Genomic DNA, 27308 nt, shown 5'->3' with positions numbered 1-27308 from the left:
CAAAATAAACTTATACCCTTTGAGGTGAGAGCTGTGTTGCATATGAACACTGATCTGTGATAAGCATTCAAGGACTGGAATAAAGTGGCAGAACTAGAATGCACACCAGAATACATTACAGTATTCTTTAAAAAAAAAAAAAGTCACCAGTATTTAAAATAAAATGAAGAGAGTTAGGAGGTGACATGAGATTTAAAACCCTTATAAAAGAATTAATTTCATTTAAGTGGTAAGCACTTTTGGCTAAACAATTAAATTAAAAAATTAAACAATTTTTTGATTTATTAATTTCATTTTACATGTGGGTGTTTTGCCTGCATCTGTCTTTACAACACAAGTGTGCTGATGCTACAGAGGTCAGAAGAAACCCTCCAACCCCCCGGAACTGGAATACAGATAGTTGTAAATGACCATGTGGGTGCTGGGAGTCAAACTTGGGTCCTCTGTTAGAGCAACAAGCTCTCTTAACCACTCTTCTTAAGCCATCTTTCCAGTTTGGCTAATTTTTTAAAGAAGACTTGTTTTCAAGACAGCAAACCAAACTCTTCAGCTTACTTCCCCTTACTTGAAAATTTTAACTTAAATAATACAAATAAAAAAATAAGAAAAAAATCACTAAGAAATATTTAAAAAGCAGAAACTTCTGGGGGCAGGGTGGGTAGAATACAAAATACAAAGACTCATACTAATAATGCAAAAACAAACCAGTACCAAGCAATGAAATGTTAACTGAACTCTGACAGAGAGAAGGTGATGGTAATACTGTCAATATGAGCGTCTACGATCGCCTTGGAGACAAACTTTGCCTGTGCCTACAAGAGATTATCTGGATTAGTTAACTTTAGTGCAAAGACCCACCCTGAATGTGAGCTCAAGGGCAATACCATGCCACAACCAGAGACATGAACTCAACAACAATGAAAAGATCTGAAACCAGGCATTCATCACTCCCTGCTTCCTAACTGGGGGTGCGATGTGACCTGCTGCCTCCAGTTCCAGCTGCCTTGCTTTCCTCGCTGGGATGGACTGGATCTAAACACTGAGCAACACTAAATCTTCTCCCTTAAGCTGCATTTGTAAAGTTATTTTCTCACAGCAACAAGACAAGTAACTGACTCAAAGTACAGAAAACATTCAATGCTGACTTAACAAAAAGGGCATGAGGTACCACCCAGAAGGTGCTACAGTGGACACAGGTAGGTAATTGTCACAACAAACACAATCATCCAGAGAGCTCAGCTGGGAAATTCTAAAATAGGCCTAAGCTCCCCAGTGGCTCCTCTATCAAGGCATGCTATCAGAAAGTTCTCATCTTCCTTTACAAATAAAAACTGACAAGAAACATAACTGCAGTACAAGTCTATTCACAAATATGCTAGTAAACAGAAAAACAAAAACATAAATATTTCACTATTTCTTGTACCCTAAGAAATCTTCTTGCATACTCATGAAGTACATGAATTCTATTCTTTGGTCCAACATGGAGAAGCTAGGAGAAACGGTTATTCAACAGTCAACCAAAAGGACTGCTATGCCTGACAGTAGTTGGCCTCAATCTAACATTACAATGAAAAGTAAGACACTGCCACCTTTTAAGGACCAAGGTCAGGGTAAAGACTGTAGGGAAGGGAAGTGACAAGGAAAATAGTAATGACACACTTTTACACTGTGGGGATACATGTTAATATCAGCTAAGATCCTAACCCATCCACACACTGTAGACACTGGAAAACCATAAAAGGATTATGCAGGTACTATGTACTTCGATGTAAAGACTCAATGTTCTACAAAAGTGACACTAATTCTAAACTGCCTATAATGGGATTTATTTTAAGATTCTTATTTAAATCAGCAAATTCTGGTTTTAAAAGAATGAGGCTCTGTTACATGCACACATATGAAGTTATGAGAGGGCCATATCTGCTCCTAGCCTTACCTGAACCTTTCCACTGGCCATCCTAGATACTCACTACAGTCAAGGTATTGCTTTCAGTTTGTGGTATTCGGGCTCAAGGACATTGTTAAGAAACAGAACAGTAACTTAAGGATTGCTGAAAGAACAACAGGTAGCAATTTCAATAACCTAGACCAACAAACAGAACATGGATGCATAGATGCAATCACCAACACCCATGATCCAAGTCATTTGTGGAATCTTATAAAAAGAAGTAGAAGCTGAGTATCAAAGCCAGGGAGAGCTGAGGCAACAATGTCTCACTATAAGTATACACTGCATGAAGTTTAAACTATATTAATGGTATCTATCTATTCATTTATCATGCCTTTATGGTAAAACCTTCTCTTGAGTCCAAATATAACATGCCTGTTGACAACAAAGAACAATGCTCAGGCACTAGTTCTCTCTTTCCACTACATGAGTTATGGGGGTTCAACTCAGGCTATTGGGCTTGACAGCATATCTGAGCATCTTGCCAGCCCCTTTTATGCTTTTGTGTGTTTTTGAAAACACACTAAAAGCCGGGCAGTGGTGGCGCACGCCTTTAATCCCAGCACTCAGGAGGCAGAGGCAGGCGGATCTCTGAGTTCGAGGCCAGCCTGGTCTACAAGAGCTAGTTCCAGGACAGGCTCTAGAAACTACAGGGAAACCCTGTCTCGGAAAAAAAAAAAAAAAAAGAAAAGAAAACACACTAAAGACTTATCCCATGAAAGTAGAAATGAAAATACATAGATATCCCTACAGTTATTCAAACAACCTGAATATATATGGTTAAAACTTCCAAGCACTACATTGTTGAATTACCAAGGATATTGGAAATATAAGATACATGCAATAGCAATACATGCACACAATAATTATCTAAGTTGCATCTTTTGGGATCAGAGAGATAGCTCACTGGTTAACAGTGCTTGCTGCTGAAGTATCAGAACCTGATAAGTTCAGGTTCTAGTCTCCATGTTAACAAGCTGGACTTGGCCATTCACACCTGTAACACCAGTACTGTGATGGGTAGAAACAGGACTGCTGTGGCTTATTGACCCACTAACCTGAGTCCGGATTCAGTGACAGATGTCTCAATAAAAATAGAGCAGAGGATAATTTGATCTTATCTGACCTCAGCATGTACACACCACCAAGGACATACATATATAAACCACACACAGAGAAGCACACAGAACTGCATGCTTTGTGGGATTAATGATACCTGGTCAAAAAGCTGTTTGCCAGTTGTATTGGGCTGAATAGCAAATTCTAGCTCAGCATCCATTGTAGTTACTCGTACATTGATCTGTAATAAAACCAAAAGATAGTGGTTAGTAAAGAGAATATATTCACAATGTAGTATGAGAAAATTCTTGGAGTTAATAGTATTTGTGTGGCTGGGAATCAAATCCAAGGCTTTGTGCATGCTATGCAAATCTCTACCACTAAGCAACATCCCTGGCCCTTGGGTTTTTGAGATTAAGTCTTGCTATAACTCAGACTTGGCCTACTTGCAGTGTTCATGCCTGCCCTGTCAGCCTCCTCGTTGATGGGATTAGAGGGATATGTGTGTATGATCAAAAAACCTGGGGTAGGAGGTACTGAAAAATGAAGCCTTCATGCATGATAGGCAAGTGCTCTGCAACTGATCTACATACATCCCATTATTAATATTTTACTAAAAGTGACACAGCTTGATTCTTACTACAGGAAATCCTAAAAACAGAAAGGAAGGAAGGGAAGGAAGGGAAGGAAGGGAAGGAAGGAAGGAAGGAAGGAAGGAAGGAAGGAAGGAAGGAAGGAAGAAAGAAAGATTGATTTACAAATACCTCATTCAAAGTAACTATAGAGTTACCAAGATGACCCTGTTGCCAGGCTTGATGACTTGATTAATCCCTGGAACCCACAGCACAGACAAAGAGAACGAAGGACACATGGGTATTAAACAGCAGAGCAAACTGAATGCAACTCTTGATTCTTTTAATGTCATCCACTATCCTATATTTCTTCATTTTAAAGTGTATGTATGAAAATGCCATAAAAACCTGTTTCTTTGCATAACACACGGTAAAATGAACAACCTGCTCCGAGAGTCCAGTGAAGACAGCAATCTTGAAGAAAATGACAAATGGGGAAAGAGGAACGAACCTCTTTCACTGCTGGTGAGGCCACAGTGGAAACCAGTATGGACATTCCTCAAAAAGCCAAAAATAGACTGTATGGTCCAGCTCTACCACTCTTGGGCCTACACAACTAAGATCCAAACTGACACATCAGAGACACTTGCACATCCATGTCGGTTGCTATACAACAGGCAGGAAATGGAATCCATTTCGGTATCTTTTAACAGATAAATGGAGACTCTCCAAAAATGTGGGAGCTATATACAATGGCATTTTATGCAGCCGTGAAGAAAAACGAAATAAGACAACTATAGGAAAATAGATATAATTGGAAATTATCATCACACTGAACAGTCAGTCTCAGAAATTCGCTAAAAGGAAAACAATGTAGTCAATGCCTTCGTGATTCAAAAATCAAAGTCTTCTCAACGTCTACAGTCCTTTCGTAACTGCACTGTGACGACACTGTCACACGAGCCAATGCACAGGTTCAAACTGCAGAGAACCAAACAACTGAGGATATAAACATGGACCAGACAAGGATGGACTGCATCAGAGTCCGCATCCTGGCTCAATACTGGAGCCACAGAAGAGGTTACTAGGGAAAGCTAAGACAAAGTTTCAGACATGCTTTAGAATGGGTATTATATAGTTTACAACAACTCAAATGTTAAACAAATCATATCATAGACTGCAAAAAATGACTACCTCATTACTCACAGAAAATTAAGGACAGACAGTAAAACAGAATTCTTGGGTCCCTTAATTCTCCACATCTACTATTTTTGTACAAAATGCAAAACCTAGATTTTAGGGGAGGGGGCCAGTGAGATAGGGAGGGAAGACAATGGCTGTGTGCGTGTTGAGCAAGAGAGATCAAACTAGAAAGCAGAAAATGAGAGGAGAAAAAGAGACCTTAGGTGGGGGTAGTAAGGGGACTACATATCCTAAGGAAGAAGAGGGACTGAGTGGGTAAGAGACAGGGAAAGGGCAGATGGGAAGGAGAGTCAAATACAACACCAATAATAAAGGTGTAATGAAGAGACCATTATCTTTTTAATGTCAACAGTCTAGCATGAAACAGGGTAAGGCTCGTGAGCCTCCATCCCTAACTCATGAGCTACTGACAATCAATAGCTTCTCTAGGAAGGGCCTGTTTTCTTAACGAGTGTGGCCCATGGGGAGTTGGCTATGATACAATGGTAGTCCTGGCACAAACTGGACTTGGTAGATTACTAAAAAAACTAAAAACAAGAGGGCAGGAAATTGGAAAGGGAAAAAGAAGGCAGGGTGATTCTGGAAAGAATTAGGAAGTTGAAATGGGGTGTGTGAATATGATCAAAATACACCGTATGAAAGTAAAGTGTATTTACAATAGAAAGATGCATATTGTGTTTCTGTGTGCTGGTGTATGCACTGTATGGTGCAGGTGACAACAGGGTCCAGAGAGTGTCAGATCCCCTGAAGCTGGAGTGTGAGGAGACTGTAAGCTGTCCAGCATGGATGCTGTGAACTACACTCAGGTGCAAGAGCAGTATGCATTCTTAACTATTGAGCCATCTGTCTAGCCCCAAGATATTTAATGTGCTGACAACACATAGAACTAATCTTCAACTAATATATAAAATTGAATTATAATTTTATTGTAATTTAAAAGGTCATCTAAAAAAGGTGTTTTTCAGTATACATAACAAAATAAACATAACAAAATAAACATAAATAAACAAAACATAATCTAAGTCATTCCCCACTACCTAAAAAACAAAATACTAATAAATTTCTCCCAGTTTACATTTTAATATAAAAGCTGCTTAAAAATAAGCACAAATAATTTTCAAAATATAAATTCAAAATTTCTTAAAAATCACTAAGACTCCGTTTTCATTTCCACACCTCCACTCTGACATTGATAAGTAACAGATTGGTATCAATTATAAGACAATCTACACTTTCCAAAGTAGTAATAAAGTTTCGTGTTCCTGCTAAAATTAGACTGCAGAGTAACAGATGTTTCTTGCTTGCTTTTAATCCAGCTAAGTTTTCCATGTTTCTTTTTAATTTCTTTAGCAATTTTTACCCACCCTGCCCAAGAAGAATGCTGGGATTCAAATGATTAGAACTGAATTAAATCTACTGATACATTCAGAGGACAGTGACATCTTAAGAATGTTTTATAATTAAGTCTCCATACATTGTATATTTCTCCATAGTTAGATTACACTAAGTTTTCAGTGCCACCTCTATATTTATCCCTAAGTATTTTGTTTCTGATGCTATTATCATTCATTTTAAACTCTGATTCCAATCTATGAAATTTTTCATGTTTTAAAACTGTAACTTTATATATAATAATATCACTTAGTTTCATTAATAGTAGTGGTAACTGCTTTGAGTTTATGAGGAATGGCTGAATAAATATCCTGTCACAAATAGAAATTTTTGCTCTGGGGTGGGAGATTGTTCAGCACTTACGAGTACTTGCTGTGCAGGAAGAAAGACCTGAGCTTAAATCCCCAGACACCATGTAGAGAAAGCTGAGTATGGCTAGCCTACACTCGCAACCCCAGAGCTACAGAGGAGAGGAGATGGCCTCTTTAAGATCTCAGGGACCTGCTGGCCACCAGTTAGGTCCCGCTTCAGTGAAAAACTGGCCTCTGAAGGTATGTGTGCATGCACACAGTTTTGCTTCTTTCTGATTTGTACACCTTATTCTTAACCTTCTTTTGCACCAAAGTCACTCCATGGTGATATTCATAATAGAAAATTCTAATTACCAACAATTTTCTTTGAAAATTTAATTGGCCAGTAGCGGTGCCACATTTGTTTTCCTTCAATTATGTATACGTGTACACATGGATTTATGCACATGAGCACTGCTTGGTTCCTATACAAGCCAGAGATATCAAATCCTCCTGCAGCCAGAGTTAGAGGAGGTTATGAGCCCCCGACATAGGTGCCGTAATAAAACACTGATCCTTTGTAATAACAAATGTTCTCTTAACCACTCTGAGCCATCTCTCCACTCCACCTGTATTATCTTAATCCCAAGACTCAGGACACTGAAGGAGGAGGATTATTAACTCAAGGCTACCTAGAGTTATACACAGACACACTGATATCTAAAAGTAACACTGAAGAAAATACCCTGTTTTATTTCCCTAAATCAAAGGAGTGGATCTTAGTCAAGAAACTTCCAATAGAAAGAAATTAACCTAGGTATACAAACCTAGGCTGTGGTTCAAGTTCTAAACAGAAGAAAGGCAAAAAGAATGGCTCCTTCACACTGCCACTGTTTTCTCAGGACAATGGGCTACATTTATTGAGCACTAAATGTATGCTAGATTCTTCTTATAATCATTGTCTCCTTCTTTGAGCAAATGAAATTATAGCCCTATTTTATAAAAAGGAAATCAAGAGCAAAATGGATTAAACAAAAGTCATACAGATTAACTATGAAAGCAAGGATAGAACTTGACAGCTTGGTTCCAAATTTCATTAAAGTTAACCTTAATAGTACTGTCTATCACCCATGATTGTCCTCACACCCACAGAATGCTAAGCATTATCAAGAGAAACAAACTTACTGGTTTCGGCATTTTCCTTCTCTTGTTGGTTACCTTCTTTAGGAACTCTTCAGTTCTATAAACTATTATCGCCTGTTAAAGAAAAAAAGCACACTTTGTGATCTTCCACATTAGGTTTCAGCTGCACTTTATACGAAAAGGAAAAGTAGACTAATTTAAAATCAGGTTGGTTCCCTTACGCTCATGTTCAGCATCTTCAGCTAGCATCTCACATTCCCTAAGAAGACTGGTATATGGTACAGGAAGCAGCGCATGTCTCAAATATCATAGCGTAAAGTATGTTGTCTATTAAAACAGCAAGAAAATGTGATTTCTAAGGACCAAAGACTGACTCTCATACATTTTCATCCACAAACCCAGCCTTGTGTGGAAAGGAACAGTAAAAAGGATGATGGGCAGACTCAAGTGCTAAGGAAAAATGAGTATTTTCCAACCTTTCTTCTGTATTGTCAGATATAAAAAATGCTGATCAAAATTGTCTTTTTAAAAAATTAGTTTTCTTTTTGAAATTCTAAAACCTGAGGAAAGTACACAATAGCTTATTCACCTAAGGCAGCCACAGTTTTGCAAACCAACACCTATGCCAGTCCCCAGCTAGCCAGTGGCCTCCTAAGCAAACGCTGATGTGTAAGTCCTCTAAGTAAGAAAGGACCATCACAGGGCAAACATTCTTAGTAAAACAACATCGGTGAGTTTGCCTTTCTGAGAAATCTGTCATTATCAGCTCTCTAGGAAAAGAGAGTCTAGCTCCAAATCTTCCTCTGACTAATGCTGTATCAGAGACACTGCAGATAAACTTATGTAGAGCCTACCACTGCCAAGATATATTACACATAGCTGAATTAACACACATTCAAATAAGGTCATTTCCCTGAATTTTATTCAAGCACATGCCAATAAATGTCTATATACAGAAACCTCCTTTAGAGGTTTGTGGGTTGTGTGGGTTTTTTTTTTTTTTTAAATATGAGTCACTGTGCAGTGACATTCAGGAGGAAACATAAACACCCACCCCTCAACTTTTTGTACCCTATTCCCTATCCCCCTCTCTCTCTCTCACACACACACATTCATAGTCTGCAGACCAAAATTTCTCCAACACTTCCATCCTTACTTCGCCTAGTTCAGGTATTATAAACAGGCCTTGATTCTAACAGCTTCCGTCGGTGGTGTGCACCTGTTACCCAGCACTGGAATCCCAAGCAGGGCAGTGTTCTGGGCCAAAGTGGAATACATAGTTAAGTTTGAGGCCAGCCTAGGTTACATTATACACAAAAATAAAATAAGTTTCAAAACTGGCTTGCTTTTACTGCTCAGAATCCTAAAAATCTCCACTTCCACAATCAACAGCCATAGGGTTCTCAACTATAAAATGGCCCAAAACTTAATCCCCTACACCACTGCCAAATTTGCTTTCCATCAAGCTTGGTTCAATTATGCATTTCCAGAAACATAGTCATTGTGCTTGCTTGTGATTATTTTTGTTAGATGTAAAACTATGACTCTCTTTAAATTCTTAAATACCGTGAGGTTTTGCCCCCCCTTCCCCCCCCCCCCCCGGATTAATCCTGGCAGTTCACTTATGTTACTGAACTTAAAAGAAAAAATATTACTTCTCAGTTTTAATTGTTCATCTTCCACTTTTGTTAACTTCTATTAGTTCCCAGTGTTTTCTTGTACTTTCTCTTACTCTGGACCATTTTGTGCACGCTAAAACAAAAAGTAATTTCCAGACTTTATTCCACCAATTCATGCCTTAAGGTCATAAACTAAATATATCCAAGTCTAAGGGCAACTCTAAAGTAATTTCACTAACAGACCACTGTGGATATAAAAATTTCTTTTATCACTTGGATATTAAACTTCATCTATAACATTTAGAGGCATTCATAAATGTTTAAAACACGATCTATAAAGTACTGATTCAGGAAGTTCGCTTACTTCACAGTTCACACAATTCACTGCTCTTACATGTATGCAAGAATGTCTATCAAAACTTTCATTTTGGATCAAAACAGTTTTTAAGATTATAATAACACCACTTTTTCATGTGTATTGTGATGTACATGTATAAGTATATATGTTCACATGTATGTGAGTACTTGTTTCAGCCAGTGGCTGATGTCAGGTGCCTTCCTTGGGTGCTCTCCGTTTTACATACTTAAGCAGGGTCTCTCACTTGGACTCAGAACTCACCCATTCAGCTAGTATAGTTGGCACAGCTTATCCTGAGGTCCCAGCTCCCATGCTGTGGGATTACAGGTGAATCAACACACCTGCCCAGAGTTTCCATGGACCTAGGGAGTCAAATTCTGGCCTTCACATTTGTGCAGCAAGTAACTTTACCCACAGCCACACCTCAGCTCAGCATTAGCAATGTAAGAAAATGTACTGTTCTAGCACTCAGATTTTGCTCCCAATCACAGCTAGGCATCAGGATACACACACCCCATCTGTACTACAGTGACAATAAATCTACACTGCAATTGCTGGAGGTTTTAAATTTTAAGGTTATTTTGGGTTCTTTTAATCAAATCTGTTCTGGATTTCTTTTTTTCTTTTTTCTTGGTTTTTGAAGACAGTTTCTCTTTGTATTGCTTGCTGTCCTGAAATTTGCTTTGTAGACCAGGCTGGCCGCGAACTCAGAGATCCACCTGCCTCTGCCTCCCAAAAGCTGGTATTATAAAGACGTGCAACACCACGCCCAACTTTTCTGCTCTGGGTTTCTTTACCTATTTCTTATAGTTAAGTCACTTATAGAAAAACCCTATGAGCATTCTAAGCACATCTGAATTAAAGGAGTTTCAAGTCAAATACAACTTTCACGTTCAAAATGAAGGCAGCATCTTGCAATGGAAGGTCCAAGGACACAATGTTTCTTTCCCCTTTTCTGATGATTATCCTGAGAGGGGAAAAACATTTCTCATGCACTTGAAGCTATACCAGTTTTATAGGCTGTAAGGTCATAGGGATTTTCATTTGCTGTGGGTGGTTTTGATTTTTAGATTTTTCAGACACGTTCTAACTCTTTGTCCACAATGGCCTGGAACTTACTATACTGCCCAGGCTGTTCTCAAAATTCTCAATCACCTTCCTGCCCCCATCATGCCTGGATGGCTTTGATTTTTGTATGTACTTCTCTCTTCCATTATTAAGGCTTAAACGTTCAGTTTCAAACCATGATTTCTAATCACTATTTAAAAATGATTTTTGTTATTATTTTTCCATTTTTAATTTTCAAATGCAAGAGTTTTATGTCTATAAGCAAAATGCTAATTATATTGTTTCTGTATTTGTTTCAATATTTAAACACTTTAGTGCAGGGTCAGGCAGTGACTTGTTCCAGATATAAACAAAAAAACCTATATGGTATGTGTTGGGTAACATGTTAGATCAAGCTAAGCCAGGTTTTTAATTTTTAAATCTTTCATTCTATTCATTTTAGTCTACTTAACCAATCTAACAAATACATTAAACTTTCCCAACTGACTTCTGATAAAACGTCAGTTTTTTACTTCCATGAATTTTTAGGTTGGTATCAGATAAGCAGTTCTGGAACGGTTAAACCTTCCAGCGAAGGGGGTCTCTCTCCACATAGTAACATACAGAGTCATGTGTGGACCGTGCCTGTTCAGCATTGGGAAGTTACTACTTCTCTTAATTCTGGCATTTGTTAGTCAGCTGTCACTCTAACTCATTCCTGTGTATCGATCTGACTGTCCTTTCTACTGCACCAACTCTTACTTCCCTTCAGTGTCAGGTTCCCTGCCACTGCTCTGGTAAGCTTCCTCGTTCTAAAGATTCAGCTTTCCTTGGATTCTAGGAATCTATCAGTCACTACCTCTTCTTTCATCCACATTTCACCAACTACTTCTTTTTGGACACTGAAATTTACCAACTAATCTTTGGTTACATTTTCAAATTTCCCATCCCTTTAACTGAGTGATATTCCTCTAGCCAGTGTGTCTTTACAGTTAGATATCTTTATGTGTGTGCATTTTGAGGCAAGGTCTCACACACACAGTAAGTAGCTCTGGCTGGCCTAGGACTCAAACTTGAGGCAGTCCTCCTATCTCAGCCTCCAAAGTGCTAAAATTATAGGTGTGAACCAAGAGACCCAGCTTCTCTAGTTTGATTTTTAAAGATTATTTATGTCAAGGCTGGAGAAAAGTGTCAGAGGTTAAGAGCACTGGCTGCTCTTCCAGAGGTCCTGAGTTCAATTCCCAGCAACGACACGGTGGATCACAACCATCTATAATTAGATCTAGTGCCCTCTGCTGGCCTGCAGGCATACCTGTAGACAGAACATTGTATATATTTTTAAAAAACACTTATTTATGTGTATGTGTGTTTGTGTGGATATACGCCACATGAGTGCAGGTGCCCAGAGGGACCAGAAGAGAACATCAGAGCCATGGCATTGGAGTTATGGGCAGCTGTTAGCTATCTGATGCATGTTCTGGGGACCAAACTCCAGTTCTCTTGAGAGCAAGAAATGCTCTTAACCACTAACCTCTCCAGCCCTATTCTTAGTTATTTTTAATCTATTTTTACCTGCCCATGACTTAAAATTTCAATGTTTATTTTTATTTCTAGAGATAATTGCTGTGGGACAATGGTTTGTAGCTTGTCAATTGTATTTTAATAAAACGCTGATTGGCCAGTAGCCAGGCAAGAAGTATAGGCAGGGAGACGAGAACAGGAGAATTCTGGGAAGAAAGCTCATTTCTGCAGCCACAGAAGTAGCAAGATGTTTCTCGCCGAAAAGGGTACTGAGCCACGTGGCTAACTCAGACAGGAATAATGGGCTAATATAAGTTACAAGAATTAGCTAACAAGAAGCCTGAGCTAATAGGCCAACCAGTTTATAAATAATATAGAACTCTGAGTGATTTCTTTGGGACTTAACGACTGCACGAACCAGGCAGGACAAAGACCGGGTGGGACAGAAAGTTCAGACAACAAATAACTTTAAGGATTTTTCTACTTTTTATTTTTATGTGTGTATGCAGGTGCCTGCTAGGTAAAAAAAGAGGGTGTCAAATGTCCCGGAGCAGGAGTTAGAGGGCCATAAGTGGTCCAATTTGAGTGCTAGGAACTTAGCTTGGGTTCTTTGGAAGAGAAGAAAATGCTCTTAACCACTATGTCATCCATTACATCCCTGGAAAGCCTTTTATGACTGAAAAAAAAAAAAAGCGTTTAAGACTTTTATGATATAACTTAAAATCTTTTTATTCTTGTATTTATCTCTCTTTAAAATTTTATTTTCAGGGGGATGGAGAGATGGCTCAGAGGTTAAGAGCATTGCCTGCTCTTCAAAAGGTCCTGAGTTAAATTCCCAGCAACCACATGGTGGCTCACAACCATCTGTAATGGGGTCTGGTGCCCTCTTCTGGCCTCCAGAAATACACACAGACAGAATATTGTATACATAATAAATAAATAAATATTTTTTTAAAAAAATTTATTTGCAGCTCATAGAGGCTTGTGTTTCAGTTAATTTAGAGAGCTCACATCCCTAATGAATCTTGCTAGCCCTGTACTGCATTGCATATCACCGTGGAGGTGTTCCTCAGGTTTACTCTCACCATAGTACTTAGAATATTTCTTTGTGGCTGTAGGTGTGTCTTCTATCTATCTGATGATTTCATTGGATAATTAATAAAGAAACTGCCTGGGCCATCTGATAGACCGGCCCTTAGGTGGGTGGAGTAGACAGAACAGGAAGAAGGAAGTGAGGTAGATGGCTCAGTCAGATGCCTCGCCTCTCTTAAGTTAGGCAGACTGCCGTGCCTCTCCTCAGAGAGATGCCAGACGCGATGAAGCTCCAGCCCAAGATGGACGTAAGCTAGGAACTTCCCGGTAAGACACCACTTCGTGGTGCTACACAGATTATTAGATATGGGTTAATCAAGAAGTGAGTAAGAGGCTGGAAATAATGGGCCAGGCAGTGTTTAAAAGAATACAGTTTCCATGTAATTATTTCGGGGTAAAGCTAGCCGGGTGGCTGGGAGCCGGGCGGTGGGAAGCCGCCCACAGCTCCATACTACATGTGGCGACCAGTTTTCAGTGCTTTGAGTTCGTGTTTTGTGCTATGACACACCAGACCCCATCACAGTACTCTCTGGAGCTGGGCAGAGATTCAATGAGTTTCTTCAGCACCCATCACACTATTTTCTGAACTATACGCCTGGTGTGCCCTCCAGTGCAATCTCACCCGTAAGGAAGAATTAAAAAAAAAAGCAAGCAAAAAAAAAAAAAAACCTTAATTATCCAACAGATTTTATAAACTTAAGTTACAGCACTCACATTTCAGAAAAGATATTTTTCTTAAAAGATGTATTTATTATGTATACAACATTCTGGCTCCATGTATGCCCACATGCCAGAGAAGGGCACCAGATCCCATTACAGATGGTTGTGAACCACCATGTGGTTGCTGGGAATTGAACTCAGGACCTCCGGAAGAGCAGCCAGTGCTCTTAATCACTGAGCCATCTCTCCAGCCCCAGAAAAGATATTTCTTAAACATAGGACCAGCCAGGCAGGTAACAGAAAGTTAAATAATTTGGCCAAGTTTTCAATTAGACTTATTTCAAGTTATATTACACCAAAAGTGTTTCAAGTAAAATAATCTGTATAAAGTTTAACCTTAATAAGAGATCTCTGAGCCGGGTGGTGGTGGCACACGCCTTTAATCCCAGCACTCGGGAGGCAGAGGCAGGTGAATCTCTGTGAGTTTGAGGCCAGCCTGGTCTACAGAGCCTAGTTCCAGGACAGACTCCAAAAGCCACAAAGAAACCCTGCCTCAAAAAAACAAAAAAATTAAATAAGTAAATAAAATTTTTAAAAGAGAGTGAGCGAGCTCCGTGGAAACCAAAGGATACGGCCTAGGTCAACCATGCACATATCATCACATTTCTTTAAATTATAAATGACCAAAAAAAGAGGTCAAAGTGGTTATTCTCCAAAATATGAAAGTCTCTACAAATCAGGATTTTCCTTTTGTTCTCAAAAGGAAAGGTTAAAAAAAAAGATAATTAGATTTTGGAGAAATAAGTACACAAACACTATGATAAAAAAAAATGAATGTACTTTTATTTTAAATCCCTAAATAGGTAGAAGTAAAAAAAAAAAAATCAAAGTTCATAAGAAAATATGCAATAGCTATAATAAAGTTGCTATGCAAAATACATTCTAGTAATCAAGTAAGCGAAAGTAAAGCCACAAAGCAAACTAACTCTCAGATACTACTCTGTGGTCATTACACAGTAGCCAGCTAAGACTTCTACATGTCAAGGCTGAGGAACCTACGTGGAAGAAGCAGACAAGTATCATAGCAGCATCATAAACTGGCTCTGTATTTCTAGAAACTGTGATGTCAACATATATATAAAAATAAGATGCACAACTTTCTAGAAAGAGAAATTCTGCTTCTAGAATAAAGCTGAAAGCAGTAACTATAAAAGAACTCTTTTCTAAGGTATTCTCTGCCACATTATTTGCTACAGTCGATGACTAAAATCACAGCAGTGTGGAACTATGTGACAGCACGATGGGCACACTCCAGGGCGCTGCTGTAGGAAGTCTGCTTCTATACATTTGGACAAACTGAGTCAACGTTCAGCAAAGGTTAAGCAGAGGTAGAACATGTTCACCAAACACTCATTCCAACTATGCAAAAACACAAATCTGCTACAAAATCTATTCCATCATTTAGTATTAATGGAGGCTTTACTTTTAAGTTTCTAATTTTAAAAATTAGATGCAAAACTTTCAAAAGCACATTTCTATTTCTCTATCAGTTTATTGCCTTACACAATGTGGTAGGTATAGGAATTTTATTTAAAAATTTCTAGGACGAACCTTTGGATAAATGGAATAAATCGAAGTTTCGGTCCATTTAATGATCAATGAACGGTGGTCCTATCAAGATGCTATTTATGAATGGTGCCTATCTAGTTCCTTTTTGGGTCTTATTTTAAATAAAACTAGTATCTCGCTAATAGCAACAGAAAATAAAAGATCACATGAGAAGCCAAATAACAGACACATGCATCTGGGATTCCATTTCCAGCTTGAAGCCAACTTTGTTTTCAGCACCTTTTCTTGCCTAACATACTTCGTGTACCAAAAACTGGTCAATTTCCCTCTTCTCTCGTGTTACTATTCAGAAAATAATGACTCTTACTTCTCTCCTTTCTTGATTTTTTTAAAATTTCACTTGCAGGTTTATTAATGTAATTATTTTCCCCAATCTAGTTTCTCCCACTTCTCTGTTACTTAAAGAGGCCTATGTCTTTTCCCCATCAACATCCTCAGAAAACACAACGGGAGCAACTACCCAGTCAGCAGTTTGTCTTCAGTCTTAGGAGATGCTGGCAGCAGCTGTCTCCCATCTCCAGCAAACTACCACAAGAGCAAACACAATGCTACACAATAAAGACAAAGCATTCATATACAGCATCCTCTGTCCTGCAGCTCTGAGCAAACCCTCTTCACACAACAGAGGCTGTCCTGCCTGTACCACAGTGGATCTCTGCTGCAGCAGCGGCACAACAGACCAACAAACAGGTTGGGTGCTGCAACAGGTGTTGCCAAGTGTAGTCTATTAGTGGTTTACACTGAAGCTTCAATAATTAACATCAAACTAATTTTACTTCACAAGTTATTCTTTTCTCAAGGCCTAATTACAATTGTTTTCAGTCTTTTGGGATTCAAACTATGAGAAAGCACAAGTTGTCTCTGCATAAAATTCCAAAAAAATAAAAACTCTTGTCCAATTTACTAAGAAACAAGAAGCAATATTACAAAGACAAATTTAAAATGCATTAATAAGGTCATTGGCAGGCAAATAAACACAGTTATAGCACTGACAAAAAACAACAAAATCCTTTTTTTCCCTGTTTGGGACATTCTGTCCTCTGAACCACATCTCAGGGGTGTATAAGCTCATAAAATAATGCATAAACTACAAAAAAATATAAGAAACCTACCATTCTTGAATGTTTAATTATCAAAATTTAAAATACACAAATCTATGTCAAAGTAACATATGTGCTTCTCTTCTAGCCCTTTAGTAACAGCAGTGCTGGACTGAATCGCCAGAGTTCTAAGTATAAAGACCATACTGAGAAAACCTGAACATATATGAAAACCCCTGAGATAAGTCCTCTGGAAATAAGTTTCTTTGATACTGCCACATTCATAACAGAGTATGTGAATAAGAATATAACTTTATCCATTCAAGTTCACATATCCTTTTGAGGTTTAAAACCTTAAAAATAGCAAGAAGTATTTATTATAAATTAGCAGAGTTTAATGGTATAATGCTTTCCTTTCTTTTCCCATGTGGTTCCCAGGTGAAGAGCAGAAGACTGCCTTAGCATCTGCAGAAGGCCTGCTTTAAAGACACTCAGACGTGGTCTAATCCTCACAAAGCTTACCTTTTCCTTCCCCACCATACTTGAGCACCCCTCCAAAAGAAAGGAAGACCCAGGTAAGTAAGTGACTTGCGCAAAGGCATGGAGGTCTCATGGGGTGAGGTCGGAGCCCTTCTAGCCCTGGTTCTGGGCACTGACCCGCTCTGGTTTCCCACAGTTCTAGGCAGGTCAGTCCCAGACACCGAACGGGCCTTTTAAGAAGAGGCTGACAAAGCTTTCTCCTCTACCATAATCAAACTGAAAATCAGCCTCTGATCATATCAAAACTGAAAATTAGCCAGAATGATCACCTCAGCAGCCGAATTTCCTACACAAGTGACAGGAAATTCTAAATCTGACACTTGCTCATATAGATGTAGTCTATGTTTTAAAGATGTTTTCAAGAAAATATTCATGAGTTTTGAGAAAATTCAAATTTCTAAACTTTCAATGTAAAAACTACAAAACAATGCGTTACTTTGAATTTCAATTCTGACATAAAAATTTTGGAAATACTTTGCATTGATTGTCCCAAGGTGCACAGATGGTAAATGACACATTATCACTTGTGAACATGTGCTGGAATGAAATGTAAGACAGCTATCTGCAGCCCAACTGCTTCATTTATACTTAAGAAAACTTCTTTAAACCATATAATAAACATTTAGAAATGCTCAGAGGAAGGCAGGTTCATGTAAGTCATGGTAAAGAACCAAAGACTCATGCTGAACTGAGAAAGCCTCGAAACTATATCTACATCTTATTTTGCAACATCAGACATTAAAAAGCAGTAGCTGGTTTTTTAACACTTAACGCAAAGTCTTAAGTATCTTTAAAATAAGATGCCGCATTTGGTCAATAAGGACACCAGGCAGGTCTGTTACCATAAAAACCATTCAGCTTCGAATGTCCTCCTCTCCCTTTAGAGAGATTAGGATGGCGCCAGTCTCACAAATGGTCCTCAGATGTTTGCTGCTTTGGATGAGCTGGGCTTACACATAATTCTCACTTTAGCTGTTGGCTATTGTCAAGGAAAACATTTTCTTCTTATTTTAATGTTATAAAATGGCCAAACTAGTAACAAACAATAAAAGCTAAACACAAACATGTGTCACATTTAACACTGATGGTAATTATTATGCTGTGTTCCCAGGTGTAAGTGGTAAACTTCTCAGTATATACACTTCTAAAAACCAAACTAAGTTTGTACAGCTTCTCTAAGTCCAGAACCTAAAAAAAAATTTAAGTATCAGAGTCCTCATGACATCTAATGAAGTTCAATCCATCCCCCGTACAATGAGTCCAACTTCTGACACTTCAACTTGGCGTTGTCATACGTGTTGGGATGCAGGTAGCTATCCTCGGAGGCAAATTGGCCCACAGAACACAGGCACAACACATTTGGAGAGACTATTCTCAATTAACTATGGCTAAGATGCTGTATGTCCTCATTGTCTCTTTTATGAAGAGAGATTCTTTTTAAAGACAAACACATCTACTATGGTTGTCTTATTCGAAGACTACTAATTTACAGAAACGACGGGGAAGATTTGAAATTTCTAAAAAAGAGAAAGCAGGAGATATTCAGAACTGATATAAGATTCTTAAAACTTTACACACTACTAATTCCAGCTGACATCCACCACCATCCCACTTACACACTTTCAAGACATTCAATATGGCATATGTGGTGTTGTCAATTCCTCGGGTCCCTGTCCATCTTCCAGGCCAAAATGCCAACAAATATTTACCAGATTGTAACAATTGCCTGGATGTATGACTGACATCTTAAAACAAAGTTCAGCAAACTCTCTGTAAAGGGTCAGGTAAATAAACATGTTAGGTTTCATAAGCCATACAGTCTATGTTGCAATTGTTCTTTGTAATTAAGTAAATGTGCTACAGTGTGTTCAAATAAAACCTTACTTGCAAAGAAGGCTGGATTTAGTTGTGTGTAACAATTCAATAAAGTACTTTACCAGCAATCAATGGTTTTCGTTTTTAATTTGCTTTGAAAAGAAATATATTAAATTACATATTCACATTAAATTAAGTATATTAATGTATGACAGGTCACTTTGGATCTGTTTTCATTTGGGTATAAGAAAGAATTCAATACATTTGGTATATGACTAAGGAAAATAATGGGAACAGAATTAAAGCAATTTGAATACAGTGCCAATGCTGGGAGATAAGGAACATGCCCCAATCCTGGCCAAGGAGCAGAAGATGGCTCGGGAGAAGCTTCTGTAAAAGAACCCTTCCTTATTTCCTTGGATACTTTGTATCTAGACAAGGTACTCAACTCATCCCTGCGGCTAACCAAAATAAAAACCAATCTTAGTCTAAACCAGGGTATTAAATCTTAGAACTCAGTCTAAACTAAGTAATTTTCTATTACTTACCGTGCATCTTAATGATGTAAAGGCTCAAAACTTTACAAATTCACTTGCAGCAAGTCTTAATTTCAACTTTTTACAAATTAAAGGAAACATTAAAGGTCCTGAAAGCTATTAAGAATTGACTAAAGTTTAAAAATACTCTGTATACTGCAGAGAAACCCTGTCTCGGAAAACCAAAAAAAGAAAAAAGAAAAAAAAAGAAAAAAAAATACTCTGTATTATATCAATCCTGATAGTGAGGCAACTTTACAAATGTTACTACCTTAGACAAAATAATAATGAAGTACTCCTTTCCTTGATACTGTATCTAAAAGCATGCCCAATCCCCCACCCAGTCAACAGGGATTGACTCCTATTAGGTATGCTACCAGTAAACTATATCTGCACTCCTTTTATTCTTTTTTATTTTGAGATGGGGGTGAAGTCTCACTAAGTTTTCCAGGATGGCCTTGAACTTGAAATCTCCTGCCTCATCCCAGGGCACTTAGGATCAGAAATCTGTAGCAAGAGGCCCAGTTTAAAACATTCTTTCAATATAGTAGAGGTTTTGTTCTTTTTCTTTTAAGCTAAGAGATGAGCAAATTCTCTCTGCAAAAAAAAAAAAAAAAAAAAAAGGCAAACAGTAACCGTTTTAGGTTTTTTTAGCCATATGGTTTGACATCATGGCTTAAAAGTAGCCATAGACAATATGTAAGCAATTGGCATGGACAAGTTCCAATAAAATTTTATTTACAAAAACATGAGCAGGCTGGATTTGGCCTATAGATTTTAACTGGTGGACTAATACACAAAAATTACTAAACAATCTTGCCGGGCGGCGGTGGCGCACGCCTTTAATCCCAGCACTCGGGAGGCAGAGGCAGGCGGATCTCTGTGAGTTCGAGACCAGCCTGGTCTACAAGAGCTAGTTCCAGGACAGGCTCCAAAGCCACAGAGAAACCCTGTCTCGAAAAACCAAAAAAAAAAAAAAAAAAAAAAAAAAAATTACTAAACAATCTTTCCAAATAAATTAACTTTACTACTTTATTATTTTCAACATATATAAATCATAAAGAAATGTAATAAACATAGATGTATAAAATTTAGTGACCTTGTTTGTATACATAAAACATATTACATGTAATTTAGAATTATCACAGCATGGTGGCATATACCTTTGATCTCAACATTCTGGAGGCAGAGGCAGATATCTGTGAGTTCCAGGCCAGTCTGGTCTACATAGGAAGTTACAGGACAGCCAGGGCTACAGAGACCCTGTCTCAATACAAACAAAACAAAAAACAAAAATTCTAGTTACTGGGGTAGGGGAGAAGGCTTAGTGGTTGAGAGCACTGGCTGCTCTTCCAGATGACCAGGGTTTGATTCCCAGCACCCACATGACAGCTCATGGCTGTCTGTAGCTCCAGTTCCAGGGTATCTGGTACCCTCATGTGGACATGCACATGAAATAAAAATCATTTTAAAAATTTTAGTTATTTTAAATTGATGAATTTGTGAGGCCTGCTATAAATAACTGTTATTCAATGTTGAGGAAGCTCTATATAACCTCCACCTTTTCTGAGAAACTGGTACTAGAGCCCACTATTAAAGATAGAAAAGGAATTAATCACATAGACAACTTTTCCTCTCTAAACAATTTCCAGGTAAAGATACATATTATATAGATACATTGCTATTCCAAATCACACACCTGTTTCAAAAGACATATTTTGTGCTTATGTGTGCAGTGTATGTATAAGTACATGTTTTTTATGTGTGCATCAACTTATTATGAATTTATGCTATACTTAAAGGTAAACCTTACCTCTAATCATTAACCAAAAAAAAATGGCATATGTGCTTACACAAATGCTTCTTAGAATAAGGATAGCAAATACCACTAATTTCAATTTATGAAAATTTGAAAAATACAATTACTTGATGTCTAATGTAAGTAATAAACACTGTGTCGAGGTTTGTTATAGCACCTTGCCCTAACAGGCTTGAGACCCACAGATCAGGAGCAAGGTGTGCTCATCCTTGCAGAAAAGGGTAACCACTTTCTATACACAAGACAATTACCTATGAAAAATGGGGCCAACGATAGGATTGCCAGGTTCTGGGGCAAGAAGACAAGTTTTTTATTCTGTGGCTTAATGTCTTTCTGGGTGTTACAACTTTACCATATAATGGATTACCTTTATAGTTTTTTTTTTAATGGTTTAAGATATACATCCAATATAAATACCAAGAAGCATACAGAAACTGAATGAACGGGCCAGATGGGATAGCTGTAACACACTAGAGAGGGAGTAGCTCCCAGGTCAGACTGCATACCTCTATCTCCAACGCCATGAGCTATTGAAGTCAGGGCTTTCCTGAAACACCCTCTAGTGACACCTATGGTCAAGAAACTTAAAATAGCCTTGTAGAGAGCAACTTAATTCACGTTCATATTCAGGGTATGATGAGTGCCCACCAGTTCCTTATCTGCAGGGGACTCAAGTCGTCCGAGAGGGACTTCCTTACTTCCCAGACTGCAGCAGTAAGAGGCACAAGCCATGCAAGAAAGACTTTCATCTCCCAGACTGCACCAATAACAGGAAACTATTACCTATGCCCTACAGATATGTTCCATCAGCACTGCTCAGGCTTCACGACCACAATGGGACAGTATTTCAAGGTTTTGGTCTTTGGGGGTAAAGTTAAAGTATTACTTCCCCATTTTGAAATGGGTTAACTTAAAATGCATTAAATTTAAAATGAATGAAAATCCAGGACTCTCATCATCGCTCAACATTTCAGAATCGACTACATCAGACTGTACATAACTTTTAAGATTGAGAAATGAAAACAAAATAAATCTGTAAATCTTCCAACTACTCGCCAGAGATTTAAAAACTGGCTAATAATCAATTCTGCTCTTGGGAATGGTGAAAAGCAATAAACAAAAACCAGCTCTTGCTCCTGCCACTACTGACAACTACTGAGAGGGAGAGCCAAGCCTGTTGTTTCAAACCCTCACACAAAAAAGCAGCAGTCATTTCCACCTGAGCAATCAGTTTCCACAAAATGAAGATTCAATCTGTTGTTCCCACAGTAAAATCTACTAATTCTATTCTACAAACATCTCTGAGCTCCTCCTACATTCTCTCTTGTCTGAAGCTACAGGAATGAACAATACATAGGACCCAGAGGCAAGGGCTTAACATTTCTTAAGTGTCACAAGCAAACTCCTTCTCATGTAAACAAAGCTAAAGACTCCTAGGGACTATTCGTTCCAAAGATTAACTGCTTATTAAATTCCAAAATACAGTTTCCAAAGGGGCTTTAAAAAAAGTCAGTAATTCTTTTCACAGCACACTGACAACTTGAAACGTCGTCTGCATTCTGTCATATTTGAAGAAATTATTCTGAAAGATAAACTGCACACCGGTGCAAGCACAGAAATTCTAAAGCATAAAAAAAATGCAAACATTATCCTAAAGATTAGCCTCTCTTTCCAGATCTAGTGCTGCTGTATTGGCACACGGATTAAGCCATTATTCATGCAGCAAAATGAACAGGGTAATTGTTTATTCTGTGCTCCGTCATGGTCCTGTAAGTATTCTACAAAAAAAAAAAAAAAAAAAAAAAAAAAAAAAAAAAAAGACAAAAAGACAAAAAGATGCTCGGTCAACAACAGACTGTAGTGTCCAAGTACTCCTTCACATAAGCCCTTATTATCGTGGGCTTTTACATTTACATCATGCAAATCTTGGTGCCTCCACACAGCCGACGGGGCTTCGCACTCGCACGTCTTCTACAAAATCTCAACTGTATTTTAATACATTTTTTTATTAAGTTGACCTCTTTAAACACATTCCCAACGAATGACCACTCTTTTAGGGCGAGGGGGGGAAAAAACCACCCAGAATCCTAGCAACGCTTAAACATCTGTGTAGGAACAGCCGTGCTATTTTCACCGAAATAACGCACTGCCCCCTTTCAAACTTAGCTCGGAGACAGAGTTCGGGAGCACGGAAAGGTAGGGATGCGAACTTTCCTGGTGGGGTCTGCTGACACTGCACAGGGCGACTCCGCGACCCGGGCCAGGTCGAGGGGCCGGGAGGGCGGCAGCAGCAGGTAAGGGCGGCCGGGAGTCGGGGCCTGGCCTCCTTCGCGGGCTCGCGCGGCGGGAGCGGCCGTGGCCCCAAGCCCGGCAACGCGACAGCCCTCCCGCTGCTAAGGCGTCCACGCTCTCTCTAGTAATCCAACACCCCGACTTTCAGACGGGAGGCCGGGGGAGAACTTCCAACCGTGCCTTCCCTCCCCGGGGGGCGAGCGAATACCCCCGACCAGCGCTCGCCACGGCCCTCGGGGGCGCGCCGGGCCGAGCTTGGGGCCCAGTCTCACGGCGGCGGGAACCCGCACCGCCCGACGCTCGGGGCGGCCAGGCCGACGGCGGACGGAGCGGAGAGGCAGGAGACGCCGGGGAAGCGGCCTGGCTCAGCCGTTAACGACCGCGGCGCCTCTCGGGCGGCCAGGCGCGAGCGAGCCCGTCTCGGAGACGCGCCAGGCCCGGGCCGCGGCGCCACACAGCCCGGCAACTTCTGGCCGCCACCTCAGCGCCTCGGCGGGGGAGAGCGGGCAACCGGGCCGGGGGCAGGGAGCGCGCCGAGCAGGGCTTACCCCGAAAATGAGCGGCTCCTTCCCTGCCCGCCGCCGACTGGCTGAGGCGCGGCTCGGCGGGGGCGTCGCGGCTGGCAGCGAGCGAACGGAGAGGCGGCGGTGCGAGTCCTGAGCCGCCTGAGAGGAGACGCGCCGCCGCCGCCGCAGACAGCTCGGCAATATGGCCGCCCGGCGCCTCCTCGGGGGGGAAGGCGGGGCCGCCCCGCGCCCCCTCCTCCCGCGGCCCGCCAGTGGCGGGCGAGGCCGGGGCCCGAGCGCCAACGCCGCGGCCGCAGCGACGGCGTGTCTCCCGGCCCTCCCGGGGGTGTGCTCGGCGCCACTGGTCGAGACGAACGGGCCTCAGCCGGGGGACGCGCAGCGGGGCCTTGGCGAAGGCTTCCCGAGGGACGAGGACGCCGCGGGCCGACGGGAGCCCGAGTCCGAAGCCCGCAGTGAAGGAAGCGGAGCCGCCCGCCCGCCGCCTGCCCCCGCCCCGCCAGTGGAAACTTGAAACTCCCGCTGGTGCCAGGGAACTCACGGAGGGCGTTTCCAGCGCCCCCGAGGTGGAGCTGTTCTCCGGAGGAGGGGGGGCCCCCGAGGAGCCGCTCCAGGGTGTAATTGGGTGCTGAGCATCAGGATCCCAGCCTAGGAGGGGGATCTAGGCCCAGCAGTTGCAACAAAAGAACATTAATTTTGTGCAGATTTTAACTAAATAGAAAAGCTGGGTGCTTTCAATTTTGCAGTGTTTTAAGTTCTCTCAAAAAGGCAGTGGGCATGACCCTATAATGTGATCGGGTCTTTTTGTTGTTTTTAGCAGGGATACTCCTTGGCAGATAGGAGTAGGTTAAGAAAAGGTTGGAAGTAAGGCCCAAAGACCAGCCAAACCTAAATTATGCTAGACCTGGAGAAAGTTCGCCCTCTGACCATAGTCTCATTGTAGTCCCCTCGCTAGACTAGAGAGAGCGGCTGGCTGCTTCTGGTAGGGTTCTCTCCGAGCTGCTGCCTTGGGTGTTTTCTGTTGGGATTCAGAGTAACACTTGGTGCGACTGTACAAACAACAACGACACAAACCTTACCATTCTGCCGCATTCCATTTAAGATGCTTTACTTAATGTAACTTTTCATAGACGAACTTTCAAAAAAAAACCAAAAAACTCTAGTTTACTTTTATAGAACAAATAATTCATCTTACCGGCTTTTGCTGAGAAAGTAGCTTTTCCGGGAACCCAGCACACACCTTCACCAAGCTTCCTCTTCAGTGAGTTACCGCCGTCGCCCTTAGAGACCTCACTAAACAATTAAAAAGCCTCCAGAGAGTCCAGGTTAATCTCAGAAGTCTTTAGATTGCAAATTCCTCAAGGATGGGAAGCAGGTGCGTGCTTTGTAACCAAACAGGTTCCTAAGGTTCTTGGAGACCACCGGAGGAATACTTGCTGGCCCTCCTTCCACGGTGCGACAAAGGAACAGTAAAAATGGTATGCAAGTCCCTACACAGTACACAAATCAAACTAAAGTCTTCTGGTGCACTTTGCAGCTGAAAGTGAAGCGGGCAGCCTTGGTCACGTGTACGGAACGGTGTGAAGCGCTTTCACATGACTGACTTGTCTAATGATTACAACATCCTGGGCTCAGGGTGAAAGCTCTTATTGACTTTAAAATAAGCTAATGAGTAAAGGGGAGCCTGTAAAGAGGTGTTTGTCAATGCAGCCTTCCTGGGAAATGGCAGAGCCAAGACTTAAACCCAAAAGCAATGCAAGTTTGACTCAAGAGCCTTTGATCCTATCCTATGCTCTGCAATAACAAATCCACGCCGTTGTAGCATTTCAGTTGGCTATCATAGTAGTAAATATTTAAGTAAAAGATTGTATTCAAGCTGGGAAGATAAAAAGAGTACTCTCAGACGTGAGAGGGAATGTAAACTGAAACAAATTCCAGCAAACAATTTGGTGTGGTGATTCAATCTTTAAGAGGGCTCGTAACTCTTAGAACACGTAATTCCACATTTTCCACATTTGGGGTTCTTTCTGAAGGAAATAATCTGAAACCGATCAAAAACTCCATCAAATATTACACATATTAAACAGAATCATGCCGTTTTAGTTTGTTTTTCACATCAAATATTAGCACTTTTAAATGAAATATTGAATATTCAATCTAAATATCCCAGAACTTCAATTTTGTGATGTTGGCATGTGTATCCGCCTGGTGCCTTTGCTGTGCTTGCTGAGCAGGTGCTCTCCCATGCGGCCAAGTGCTCACTCCTGAAAGTTCAGTGTCAGGGAAAGAGCCACACAGATTTCCTAAAACACCCCTGTTGTTCTGGAAAGATACTTAGTGTTAGTTAATAGTTACCAAGATACATTTTTAAATAGCAAATAAGATATTTTAAAATCATAGTTAGAAAAGTGACTAACACGTTTAATCCCAGCACGCAGGAGGTAGAAGCAGGCAGATCTCTGTGAGTTAGAGGCTAGCATGGTCTATAAAGTGAGTTCCAGGACAGCCAGAGCTACATAGTGATACCTTGTCACAAAAAAAAAAAAAAATTACCAAAATCTCTACACTACACTCCTATTGAACTTCACCACAGTGCGTTGGCTTATTCTAATTTTCTAATTTTTGGAACTCCACTGCTAGTTGTAAAAACATTGCTCTTACTAGCACACATAAAAGTACTTCCTGAAATGAAGAAAATTAATTTTACTAAAATAATTTATAGGTAATTTTTTGGGTTTTTTTTTTTTTTTAAGAAGCTAGGCTACAGGCCTTTGCTAGTTTATAAGGCTGGCCCTCTGTTTGGGTGAGGAAGAAAGCAAACAGTGCTGTGTGTTATGACGGTTATAAAGGTCCACACACAACAGCCAGGGAGACAGAAGAGAGCAATTAAGTTTGCCCAGAGAAGAGAACCCTGCAGGAGCAAGAGCTGAGAGGAAAGTGATGTGGAAAAGTTTCCTCAGAGAAGCCAGGAAAGGCAGCAGCTCTGGGTGCTGAGTATCAATGTGTGGTTGAAACCCAGGGGGCTCAGAAAGGTAAGTTGGGCAGTAAAGAGTTTTTCCCTGCTTAAGACTTAGGCATTGAAGAAAGGAGTGCCAGGTAGGATGACCAACCAATATCTGAATGGATTTAAGGCCCACACCATGAGATGGAACCTATCCCCAACTCTGCTTGGGTGGCAAGAACCAGACACCAAAAACTAGGGACCTAGG

General features: G+C 40.3%; 1 protein-coding gene across 3 annotated transcripts in view; it reads right to left on the bottom strand.

Annotated features, from left to right (window-relative positions):
- Window positions 1-25663, bottom strand: part of Rdx (radixin) — a 66601-nt gene extending 40938 nt beyond the window's left edge. Inside the window, exons 1-3 of one of the 3 annotated variants that reach the window (XM_042054796.1) lie at window positions 25295-25663; window positions 7650-7721; window positions 3165-3248 (exon numbers count right to left, since the gene is read on the bottom strand). In XM_042054796.1, the coding sequence (XP_041910730.1) occupies window positions 3165-3248; window positions 7650-7661 (96 nt within the window). In that variant the 5' untranslated portion in view covers window positions 7662-7721; window positions 25295-25663. Of the gene's footprint in view, window positions 1-3164; window positions 3249-7649; window positions 7722-24123; window positions 24288-25294 lie in introns of those variants that run through there. The other 2 variants (XM_038323890.1, XM_038323891.1) reach the window with 2 other exon arrangements.
- Between the last annotated feature and the right edge of the window lie 1645 nt (window positions 25664-27308).

This window comes from Arvicola amphibius, chromosome 3, assembly GCF_903992535.2.
Source record: "Arvicola amphibius chromosome 3, mArvAmp1.2, whole genome shotgun sequence".
Taxonomy (NCBI): Eukaryota; Metazoa; Chordata; class Mammalia; order Rodentia; family Cricetidae; genus Arvicola; species Arvicola amphibius.
Note: the sequence above shows the minus strand (reverse complement) of the source record. Positions and strands in the feature narration are given on the sequence as shown.